This window comes from Nematolebias whitei, chromosome 7 (assembly GCF_014905685.2).
Source record: "Nematolebias whitei isolate Nwh7 chromosome 7, NemWhi1, whole genome shotgun sequence".
NCBI classification, from domain to species: Eukaryota; Metazoa; Chordata; class Actinopteri; order Cyprinodontiformes; family Rivulidae; genus Nematolebias; species Nematolebias whitei.
In genome coordinates, this window is record NC_056504.1 from 43,443,442 (window position 1) to 43,455,768 (window position 12,327).

General features: G+C 41.0%; 2 protein-coding genes and 1 long non-coding RNA gene across 4 annotated transcripts in view; 1 reads left to right on the forward strand and 2 right to left on the reverse strand.

Annotated features, from left to right (window-relative positions):
• Positions 1 to 12,327, reverse strand: part of LOC119411943 (serine/threonine-protein phosphatase 6 regulatory ankyrin repeat subunit C-like) — a 1,101,338-nt gene that overhangs the window by 61,884 nt on the left and 1,027,127 nt on the right. The gene's annotated exons all lie outside the window — the stretch shown is intronic.
• cnpy2 (canopy FGF signaling regulator 2) lies at positions 762 to 4,253 on the forward strand. 2 transcript variants are annotated; one of them, XM_037678941.1, is made up of 6 exons: positions 762 to 796; positions 956 to 1,066; positions 1,135 to 1,250; positions 2,692 to 2,889; positions 4,018 to 4,114; positions 4,210 to 4,253. In XM_037678941.1, exons 2-6 carry the CDS (start codon positions 970 to 972, stop codon positions 4,251 to 4,253), a joined length of 552 nt encoding a protein of 183 aa, XP_037534869.1. In that variant the 5' UTR covers positions 762 to 796; positions 956 to 969. The 2 variants fall into 2 exon arrangements, with proteins under 2 accessions (XP_037534869.1, XP_037534868.1); XM_037678940.1 differs by lacking the exon at positions 762 to 796 and having other exon boundaries at positions 946 to 1,066.
• Positions 10,074 to 11,498, reverse strand: LOC119411982. Its single transcript, XR_005186918.1, has 3 exons — positions 11,479 to 11,498; positions 11,214 to 11,284; positions 10,074 to 10,168 (listed from the first exon to the last, which is right to left on the reverse strand). It is a non-coding gene; the product is annotated as an uncharacterized LOC119411982 (long non-coding RNA).

A 12,327-nucleotide genomic window follows, 5' to 3' on the forward strand; every position in this document is an offset into this window, starting at 1 on the left:
CCAACAGCTTACTCCAAAGTGGAACAAACCAGTTCTGCTTGTGATAAGATGGTCTCTTTGGTACGCCCCTCCTCCATTGCCAGCACTCTTCCTTGTTGACAGTCTTGTCAAGTTCAGTTTGAAGAACTGGTTTGTTCCACTTTGGAGTAAGCTGTTGGAGGAAGAATCAGTTTTGTGTTGTGTGTTTCCTTGACTGATGAAGCCTTCCGGATCGAAGGCGAAACGTTTCAGCACAAAAACAAAAACAACTGTCCAGATGACCTGACTGAAAAATGTTGGATTTTATACCTGGATTATTGAGCATGGGCTTTGTTGTTTTCAACCAGTTTGACAAGACTGTCAACAAGGAAGAGGGCCAGCAATGGAGGAGGGGCGTACCAAAGAGACCATCTTATCACAAGCAGAACTGGTTTGTTCCACTTTGGGGTAAGCTGTTGGAGGAAGAATCAGTTTTGTTGTGTCTTTCCTTGACTGATGAAGCCTTCCGGATCGAAAGCGAAACGTTTCAGCACAAAAAAAAGAAACTGTCCAGATGACCTGACTGAAAAATGTTGGATTTATAAGAATGCTATTTTTGACGGGAGTTGATGCTTTCAATGCCCAGAAAAGTGAGAAAACTAGTGGCGTGATTATGTGTTACAACGGCCTGCCCCGCCCGAGCCTTTGAAGCAGAGCTGCTGAATCTTCCCGGCCACATGGGGGCGCTGTTCGGGACGTCCATGTTTCTACGTCATCACGTTCCACCGAACACGACGTATCGGCGTTACAGTTGGCTCCTGAAAGCTGCTACAGACATGTAAGTTGAATGAAAAGATGTTAAAAGTCGCTTTTCTTTACTGCCGTATCTCTGTTTCAGGTTGTAGAACACGGTGTTTATTGTTGCTGCTGGCAGAGAGTTTATCGACTGTTCACCGTGAATGTTGATGCGTGTCAAACCGGTGTGAAATGTGTTCAGTTAGAAGACGCAAAATGCGGGACGCCGCTGTCCTCACGTCGTGTGTAGCTGTGTGTCTCCTCCTGGGCTTCAGCCAGGCTGCCAGACAAGGACAGGACATCAGGTGTGGAGGTAAGTGTCTCTCTGTCTCAGCACACTCCGAAAACTCGTCACGTGTCTGATTCTCAACTTGTCCTCAGCCTGCAGGGCTCTGGTGGATGAGATGGACTGGGCCATCTCCCAGGTAGATCCCAAGAAAATGATCCAGACTGGCTCCTTCAGGATCAACCCCGACGGGACTCAATCCATCAGAGAGGTTGTTATTAATAAATATAACACATGATGTTGAATTAAAGCGCATTAAATGAATTTGCAATTGATGCCCAGACCATTTTTCTGGGTTTAAAAATAGAGTTACTGTGATTTAAAATGCAAAATGTTGAATTTCCTTTGAAACACATGTGCAAAGTTTCTACATATTGTTAGATTGTTGTGAAACTTTAAGCAAACGCTCTTTGATACATGTTCAGACGCACACGAATCAGTTAGTTTTTAGTAAATGACATCACAAACCTTCATTCACCCCAAAGGTTGAGTTTGTTAGCACATATAATTCTATGGTTATTATCACTATTGTCATGTTGATGGTGAAAACATGCATGTGCTGATGAGTTTTGGATTTTTGATAAACGCATGTTTAATTTCAACTAAACACGATGGTTAGTTGTTTTTACGTGGTGACAGCTTTTGTTGGAGCTTAATTTTTTTTTATCATACCTCAAGTATTTCTCAAATAGGAAATGAACAACTAGATGTCAAATTCAGTTATTTTCCAATTTTTAGTCCATGCAGATTCATATTATTACAACCCACTAGGTAGAAAATGTAAATTTTTAGGGGATGGTCCTGTTAAGTAGGAAACTCAAAATCTATGGTTAAAGCCAAAATTGCAGTTGAGTCACAGTGATGGTAACAAATCGACTGCAAGCATCAAAGATTGGAACCTTTTTATAAATAAAGGACTAGCAGTCCTGGAAGGAATGCCCGCTGCCGTTCGTGCCAGTATTTAAAAACAAAGATCATCATATGTTGATTCAATTTTAAACAATCTTGAAAATAATACACACGATCTCTTAGCTCATGGAGTGTGTTGGGAATGACTTTCAGCTTCTACATCACATTTTGGCTCAATGTCTGTGTAAAACCAGACATTTTTTGTGATTTCTAACATCAATTAGCTGTGGTGGCCATCTTGAATCAGGTTGACTCAAAAAGGTAACTCGTTGAAGACGTTTTTCCAATGAACACGTTCTGAGCATTTACTTAAAAATGATTCTCTGGTGAATGTGATATTTTTGCTGATATTAGGCGCCTAATGTAATATTTTGCATAATCCAACTTTTTTTTAAATACTCTTCAGGAAATTCTCTTGTTAATGTATATATACTGTTGTGTGCAAAAGTTATTAACACTAAAAGTAACATTAACTTCATCCAAAGTGCAGAATATTTCTTACATTTGTAGGATTGTGGCTCTGCAGAGATGAGTCCAGTTGCTGCAGGAAGTTAAGTTGACTTCACTTGTGTTTTAAGCTGCTAATTTAAACTGTAACTTAAAGACATGCATGAATCATTAAGACCGTTGATACATTTAATTCTCAGCTGGAGGGACCGATGAGTTATCACTGAAGTAAAATCATAATTTTTTTTTTTTTGCTGGTTTTAAGTTTTTGTTCTTTTTGTGTTTTCCGGCACCAGGTTCCTCTGGCTCGCTCTGAGGGGAACCTCCTTGAGCTGATGGAGAGTGTGTGTGAGAGGATGCAGGACTACGGGGAGCGCACGGACCCTTCCACGAGCAGGAAGTCCTACATCAGGGTCAAGTCTCGGAGCGGTGAGGCCATGGACCTTTCTGAGGCCGCGCTGGATTCCAGAGTCACTTCCAGTTTAAAGTTTGCAGTGAGTACAGCTTTCTGTGCAGCCCTCTGCACAATCCAAGGAGTTTAAATGAATGTGATTCAGTCCTGACCTTTATTAGCTCAACTTATTTACTGTAGTTGGGGACTGCCTATATAAGGCAGACACCTCTTATTATTATTATTCACCTCAGAAACTGTTTTCTTAACTTTACATCTTAACTCTTCCGTCAAATTTAACGCGGCCCGAGCCACGTGTACCCCTCACAAATGTATCAAAACAACCGGCTCATTACCGTGTTGTGTGCTGTTACCGGTACTTTAATTGGCGTTTCGAGTTACCATGGCGACGTAATTTGCTAACAAAGATGCCATTTTTCCCTATAAACACCTGACAGAACACTCCTCACACTAACTGCTGCTGTGAAGTCACATGACTTGGAGTGTAGAGGTCCCTGTTGTTTGAAACTCACAGAAAGAAACCATCAGATGTAACTCTAGAACTGATTAACGTTTGGAGCCATTTTGATTCAAGATGGCTGCCACAGCTATCTCAGCTAACACAAAATTGACTATAACTCTGTCATTCTTTGAGATATTGAGCTGCGATGTACAGTAGTATGGTTGTAGCTGGCAGCGACTTGTTATACATTCCTAATGTAAATCAAATATCCAAGATGGCCGCCTTAGCTAAAGGACAAAAAATACAGTAACGCAGCCATTTTTAGAGCTATTCAGCTGAAATTTGGTATAGTGGTAGTTGACAGCAATCTCTAATAGACTTGGACTGATAATCAAAAATTCAAGATGGCCGCCTGAGCAAAAAAGGAAAAATACTATAAATCAGCTAATTTTAGTAATATTGAGCTGAAATTTGGTGTGATGATAGCTGAGAATGTTCCCTATCACATACTGAATCCAAATTTAAAAATCCAAAATGGCCACCTTAGCTAAAATGGAAAAAGAAAAAAGAAAACTCAGCCATTTTTAGAGCTATTCAGCTGAAATTTGGTATAGTGGTAGTTGAGAGCGAACCCCAACACAAAATCAACAATTTAAATCTGCAGCAGCCTGGCAGTCCCTGTCAAAGTTTCTCCGGGATCTTTCTAGTTGTTATTGATAATCCTGACACTCACTGTGAACTTTAACCATTTATGACTCACTTCTCTAGTGTGAAACGATCGTTGAGCAGCATGAAGATGAAATTATTGAATTCTTCGCCCACGAAACAGAAAATGTCAAAGACAGACTCTGCAGTAAAAGGACAGGTACGTTTACTTTTCAACTCCTTTGCTCAGTTTTTGATGTTCTGCTGCAGTGTTGTGTAATAATTGGTTGTTTTTCCTGTTTTGGGGCTTCGCAGATCTCTGTGACCACGCTCTGACCATGCCCCATGATGAACTTTGATGCTCTCAGCAGAAACGTTTGGTGCTGCTTCATGTTTCCAGTTTTCACTCCTCCACTGCTTCCAGCAGTGATTCAGGATGAAGACACATCTTTATAGAAGATTACAGAGGATTTAGGACCATGTTTAGTCTTTTTTTATGTGCATTTGGTTACCTACTTATCTGTTGTGTTTGTTTTGTTCACACTATTATGCGATGACTTTTTATTTTAAATACTTATTAAATTAAAACTGTGAATCGGCTAAACGACGTGGGAATTGCCTGCAGATTCAGGCTTTCTCGTGTGATATTGGGTCTTTTATTTATGTTGTTCGTTCATAATAAAAGAAAACGCTCCACGACTTAATGTTAACAGCAGTAAACTACTTCCTGTTTACTTCATGTTGGCTAACGGTTAACAGTTGGATTGATGCCAAATGATGCTTTAGAAGAGTTTGTAGCGTTCTCTGCTGTGTTTTGGTCTGTCAGAGAACAAATTATTCCAGTTTTGGTTTTTGTTTCAATCCATTAAATCAAACTAAAAAGCTACTTTTTTAAAGTTGCATGAAAAATATATATATATTATTGGGTTTATGTGAAATGAGTTTAATCAAAACAATAATGTGCCTTTATCAGCAAATATTCCTCAGGTCGTTCTCTCTAAAAAAAAAAAAAAACTTTTAATAATCAGCAGTGTGTTTGTTGTATCTTTTTGTTGCAAATGTATTATGGTTCAACTAGAGCACAAGCTTGTACCGTCATTTTTCTTTGTTTCAGTTTAAAGGTGATATGGATCCACACTGAAGTGTAATGCATGCTGCACCTCCTTTGCTCTTGTTTTACCGACAGAATTACAAAACGCTCCCGTCTTCTTCATTGTTGTCTTTAAATGTGGTGCATTTACTGCCTGATGTTGTGAAGATGTTCACATGTGGTTTTATAAATCTTGAATGGTTTTGCTAGTTTTACCTAACAGAAACCATAAAGAAGCTCAACTCAAAACATTATTTCATTTGTAATTTATTAAGTTATTAGCCTTTTTGTCCTCGATGCTTTTTGACTAAACATGACCAGAACCAACTGAATTCTCTTAATTAAATATGAGCGTTAAGATCTTCTCAAAGTTTAGTTTCTTCAGTGTAACCTCAGCAGACAATAAGTGTTGCAACATGTTGATACCTTCACCTCCGTTCATGTCTGTCCTATGAAAAATGCAACTGTCAGCCTGCGTCTGAAATATCTTGTTACTGGATCAACTTTTGAAATAGTTTTGTCTTCAAATATATTTCTATAACAATCTGATTTCAGTATGTCTTTTCTAAAAAAAAAAAAAAAAGACGACGTCTAAAACATCTCACTCCGGCATTTTCCCAGAACTGAATCTCAAATCTGAATAACAGTGACACGATAAAAAAAAACTGGCAAAGAGTTACCAAGTTTTACTAAAAGCATCAAAGATAAAATGTTACATGTGGGATAATTTTGATTTTATTAAGTTAAAAATCAAGGAACAGCCTAAAAAGCTAAAAATCATTTAGTCAAGTTATGCACATTTACAGAAAGGTTTAAAGTTGTACTTTTAATGACGGAACACCCGACGCCTGATCTCTTAAGACGTGTTTAGTGGGAACGCTGAAAAGTTTTATGTGCAAACAAATTTTTAAATGCAATTTGAAGATATTAAGCCATATATTTTTAATATAAATGGTTATTGTGCAGTAGGGTTATTTGAGAGGGGCAGCACGGTGGTGCAGTGGAGCTGCTTCCTCTCAGCGAGCGGGTCGCCCTGGTTCAAATCCTATCCAGGAGCCTTTCTGGGTGGAGTTTGCAACTTGTCCAGCATGTCCCCCGCCTCTCACACAGTGATAGCTGGACATGGGCACCAGTGACCCCCGTGACCCGAAAAGGAAGAAGTGAGTAAAGATAAAGGATGGATTATTTGAGCCTGGTTTTATTTAATGTCTTCCTCAGTAATAGTTTTTGTTCATTCTACAAATGTAAATGATCAAATAATAAACACTAAACATTCATGTTTACTCATTTTAAAAATGCTAAAGCTCAAATAAGAACACGGGACAACAGAAGCAGTGATTTAAAAGAGCTTTAAATGTATTTTAACGCACTTCATGCTTTATATACACACATCAAACTGTTGGCTTTATTGTGCCAGAACCGCACACTCAAACTTCACTAAACGCTCCTCAGTTAACTCTCAGCAAAATGTGCGTGGTGTTCGTGCACACGTTTACCAAAACTGACAAATTTAGATACTTCTCTCTAAAAGCCCAAAAGTTATATCAACATAAAGAAACGTGTACTACAAATGATCTATTTGTTAAATACTGCACAGATTGAATGTTGTAAATTATAGTTTAATTTATGGGATAAATGTTGATTTACAGACTTATTGAGTTGTTTAAAATGTTACCAACGTTTAATACCAAACCGTGTCAGAGGGAATCTGTCTCCATCTCTGGACGCTCTGCTGCTGCTTCACTTTCCTCAGAGGAGGTTTCATCGTCACCGGAGCAGCGTGTCTCTCCTTCAGTCGTGTCAGACTTCTCTTCATTCTTCTCCATCTTGGTAGCGAGTCTTGTTTCGTCATCAGCTACAATAACGGTGTCTTCAGAGCTGTGGCTGCTGCAGGACTGAGTCTCTTCATCCTGCTTCGTGTGCTCCATCTCGGCACATTCCCTTAAAACGTGTTCCTCTGATTCTTCAAAGACGGTGTTTTTGGACTTCACCTTCACCACAGCATCTGGACAGCTGATGGTTTCACTGGTGCACTCTGGATCCCACGACTCACTCACTTCTTCCTCTTCGCTTTCAGAGTCGGGGGCTGTGTGCTTCCTGATGCGGTTCACCACGTCCCGAAGAGTCTTTGGGGACTGGACTTTTTGTTTGTGTGCAGCCGATGGAGAAGCAGGAGGAGCATTGTCCTCTGGAGGAAGAGGAGGAGAGGAGCTGAGAGGCAGAACTGAAAGAAAAGGTGAGGACTGGTTGGATTCTTCATAAGAGTCCAGATGAAAAGGAGGAGAATCGGTTTCCACAGCAGCAGCGGTGTCACATTTTGGAGGTGAAGAACAGACTGAGTCAATTTCCAAAGAAGGGGCAAAGATGGTGTCTGGATCAGGAGGAGGTGGAGGAGAGTCTGAAGCTAAGAAACAAAAGGAGTCGAAGGATTCATGCCTCAAAATGTCTCTTTTTATTTCAGTTTGAGTGTCTGTGGTTCTGCTTTGGCTCAGATCTGCGGTAAGAACTGGACTGATTTGTAATTCCTTTCGAGCATTTCCGGTTCCCTTCTCGCAAAAATCATTTTCCTCTTGACAAAAATCTAATTCTTGTTGGAATATGTTTTCATCTTTGTGACCGCTGCGTACATTCTCTTGACTGTCGTATTCTGCTTCAGGTGTTTTAGCATCTGTAGGATCCTTGTTGGTTTCTTGAGGAGGCTGCTGCTCGATCCGGTTTCCGTCCTTCACAGAAGCAGCGCCTTCAGTTTGGGCCCGTTCATCTTTGGATGTCTGAAAGGTTTCCTTCAAATTCTTCTCTGGTTCTTCATCAGCCTCTTCTGTTTGTTGCTTTCTAATGTCTGGTTGGTGATGTTCTTGTTGCTGCGACCTCTCTGATGCCGGGGACTCTCCTTCGACAGTTAAATGGGATGCTTCGTCCTCTTCGCCTTTGTGGTCAGCAGGAGGAGTTCCTGGGAGATGGTCTGTACAGGAGGTGGACTTTAAGGAGTCGTCTGCTGTTTCGGAGGGAAGAGAAGACAGTTGGGGCAAAGGTGAGGTGTTGGGGTGAGGAGTGAGGTTTGCATCTGGAGTGTGTGAAACCAGTTGAAAATCAAGGCCTTCCTCTGATGTCTTCAAAAGCAATGGAGGAGAGAACAAAGCGGAGTTACAGAGGTCAGGAAGTGTAGATTCATTAACGGGCAGAGTTTCATCTCGTCTTTGGTCCTTTTCACTTGTGGTTTCAAGATGAGCATTCGTCGTTTCAGCTGAAGTTTTCTCGTCTGCGTCATTGTCTTCAGACAATCTGATCTCCTCACTGCATTTTAAATACTCTGGTACCTCAGTTTGGACGACCTCGTCCTCCCCAGCTGTGTCCTCGGGAGTTTGCTCAGACGGTTCTGCCTCGTCTTTCAGCTCTTTAACGTGACATTCAAAGACTGATGCTTCGTCAGGTTGCTCCTTGTTGACGTCGTGTAGCGATATCCCGAGGATTCGTTTTGCACGCTCCCCCAAAGTTTCTGTTCCAGGAAGTAGAGATGGCTGCGCTCTGGAAAAGCAGGCATCAGTTTCGTGACCTGCATTTATCTGCACATGGGTTGCATCTTCGGTTTGATCGCTTGATACGTCTTGATTGAGGTGGTTTGGTTCACGTGAAACTGTTTGATCGTTGGTTTCAGTGTTGATCGAGGAGACTGGATAATGAACATGCTCTTTCTTGGGCGATGGAATCATCTCCACTTTGACAACAACACAGCTTGTGTCTATGACCATTAGACCCTTTCTGTCCTCAGTGTCTTCTTTAGTGTCGCTGATCATGGGATGATCACTGACATTACCAGTTTTGTGCAGGTTTAGAACGTCATCCGAGTCTTCCTCCAAATTCTTCAGGGGAGGTGAAGTCATGGAACTAGGCTCCTTCCATAAAGGATATTTGACGGACGCAGGCTGCACCATCTGACTCCCATGTCGCCTAAACGTAAAGTCGTCATCTGCAGTAACATTTTCCAGGGAAGCATTTGCCTCTGCTTTGATAGTTGGATCATCTCCAAGCATCTCATGTCCTGGTTTTGTAGCTTTAAGGCTTTTAACATCAGAAGGACTCTGCTCTGTGGATGTTGATGCTTCAGAGTCCACTTCATCTGCACGCTGGCTGATCTCATGTCTGTTCTTCAGGTCAATGGAAACATCTCTTTGAACGTTGGTTTGGGAGATGCAGAGCGGCAACAAAGGCGTTTCAGAGGGGTTGGCCATTCGAGACACCAGGCAGAAAATGGTCAGGCCACCTGTTTTTTTGTTCAGCCTGAATTTCCTTCCTTCGATGACCTTTGAGGTTATTTTTGAATTCTGAACCGCCTGTGGATGTTGTAGAGGTAGCACACCTTCAGTTTGCATGTATGATTCCTGTGTTTTTATGGCACTGTCTGACTGTAAAGCGTCTCCGTCCTGACTTGTGTGTTTCATTCCTTCTAATCCCGGGCAGGTCTTGCTTCCGTCTGGTGTTCTGAATTCCTCTTTCTCCATTTTTGGATGGCCATGTTGTTTTATACTGGTGTCACAGAAGGGTTTCACTGGTGAACTTTTCTGTGGATTCTTGTAGGAAGGAGGGGCAACGTATCCAGGAGGTTGGCTGAATGCCATTCTTTGGTAGCTGTTTTCCTCTGTGACGTTTGTATTATGAGTTGGAGCTTGCAGCCTTCGTCTTCTGTCCCACAGCTCGGATATTCTGTTATTTGGATTTATTTGAACATGTTGCATTTGAGGGCCTAGCAGCCCCTGGGATGTTCCCTGTAACTCTGCCTCCACCCGCCGCCTCCTCGGCAGTGAGTGACTGTAACGAGCAGCCCAGGCCTCCAGCTCTCGATAGTTGTCGTCGTTCCTTCTGGCAGATACTTCTCGGTTGTAACTGAGAGGATTACTGGGCTCCCACCTCCTCTGCTGCCACCCCTCCCTCAGAGGTCCTCTATCACAGTCCCTCGCAGCTCTCTGAGATGTAGTCCACTCCCCGACACCAGCTTCATGTTGAGGATATGCCCCTTGGTGGTGCTGAGTGTCCAGAATACCAGGGAAGTGGAAAGAGGAGGTGGGTTCGGTCCAGTTTACGTACTCGGGTAGAGCAGCTCTTGATGCTGGGTGAGTCCATTCACTGGACTCTCTTTCCGTTCCAAAGGTCAAAGGATAATGAGACATCTGATGCCGGTTGTGATAGCTGTGGGTAAAACAAAGGAAACGATGTATGCAAGGTCAGACTGGAATATGTTTTCAACCTGCTGGTGCACATCAGTAGATCTGTGCTCTAGTTTTGAACATTAAATGTTTTGTTTGTTGTGGAGGGTTTCAGCTGCTCAATCATTGGCTTCATTTCACCTAGACACTCATTTTAATTCTAGGGAATGCCGTTATAAAATGCATATAATGTGGTTTAATGTTGTCTTAATGAACGAAGTCTCTGAAAGACTTTTGTTTTGTAGGGAGCTGCTCCAGAACTTGTTTATGTTTGGTTCTGCACTAATGATGCTGATGCTGACGTGGAAGGTCTTTGTTTATGACACACTTTTAGTGATGCAGACGCTGGATTTGAAACAAACACAGATTATTCTGTTTTGGGGCCTGGAAAACATGACATCTATAATGTCCTTCTGTAATTTAAACTTTGATATTGTCCTTTAAAATTATATTTCTTTCATCTCAGCTCTGTTCAGAGTAAAACAGTACATTTTTTGTAATTTCAGCTCTTTATGATCTTGTTTTTCTGTAGATTTTTTTCAATATTTTAATGTGATTTTCAAAAAAATCATTACTATCTAATCACTTGGTCGTTTTACATCCAAACCGTTTTACTATCATCTCCCCAAGCAGTAAAGAACGTTCACAAATCTTTACTTCATTGATGACTTATTGACAAAAAACAAACATCTGTTTTAACATCTGATTTGTCGTCTTTTCACCGTTTCCAGATGTGTACACGATCATTCGAGCATTACATTCGTTCTTAAATATGTTTAGCACATCTCATTCTTCAAATAGACGCGCACTTCATTGCCAGCGTTACCAGATTAAAATTATTTTTTTAAATCAAATTTTAACATTCTGTTGTATTTCATCGTCTGCAACAATAAAGCAAATACTTTTCCCAGCGTACATGTGACTATGAAAAATAACTACTAAACAAATAGCTTCAAAGTCTTTCATCGTCCTATGAATCCGTTTTCACTCGACTCACTTGTGTGCACAATTTCTCACAGGAACTGTACCAAGTCTGGAGTAAACGTGCGATTGTCTCTGATTTTCAGACCAAAACTCCATCATCACCCCGATCACAGATCTGTAGAGACAAAACATGTTTGTTTCTCTTTATAGCCCAATTAGAAATATTCAAATCTTAACTCAGAAATGAGCTAATTAACACTTATAACTTGATGTGACTTGACTGCTTAAAGTTTCTCAAGAATTAATCAGAAAATCAGAGTATATATATATATATATATTATATAAACACAAGCACACATGAACACATACCTTCAGCTGCTGTTATCCAGTTCTTGCCCTTGTTGCCCATGAGGTGACATGATGTTTAATGAAGTCCAAACAGGAGTGTTTTAAGAGGACGGTGCTGTTCAGTCCCCCTCCCACTCTTTACACACACCCACACACCCAACCCCTCCATCCATGCAGCCGACATAGTTCACAAACATGGTAGCAGTTTTATGCAGTCTTATTTCTTTAATGAAATGTCACAAAAAGTCAAAATTTTCAAAAACCTGTATAAAAATAACACAATCTTAAGATTTCTCTCAAAATAGGAAAGTGATAAAATCACTCAATGGTGTATTTAAAACTTTCAACATGTTTTAGGCGTTAAGGCTTTAGGGTGTCTCTTACAGGCATTTCATGCACTTTGGTGTCATTCTAATCAGAGAGATAGCAGCACAGCTGAGTAATTTTTACTTAGTCTGGGATCTAAAAACAAATTATATGTTTCTTATTAAACAAATCATCCACACCTTTCAGTTTGTCCAGGACTGAATATCAAGACAAATAAAAGCCAGTCCAGTGATCTGCGTGTTTTGTGACAGTTGCGTGGGAGGTGTCAGTCGGAGCGTGGCGATAGAGATCTGTTGTTTTTTTCGGCTGAATTGTGGCAGAGGGAGTGATGGCAGCAGTCAGGTCGTCTCCCTTTTCTTTAAAACTCTCCAGCGTAACAAACAGGCTTTCCTTTCCTGAACAGAAAACCTGTACATCAGCAGAGTGCAGCAGAGAGGGGATGAACAACAGGCTGCTGGACAGAATAGACTGGAATGAGATGAATTTGGAGTTTTATACAGATCAATAAAAACTGTTGTGGAAATCACTGAGCTGTTCACCACA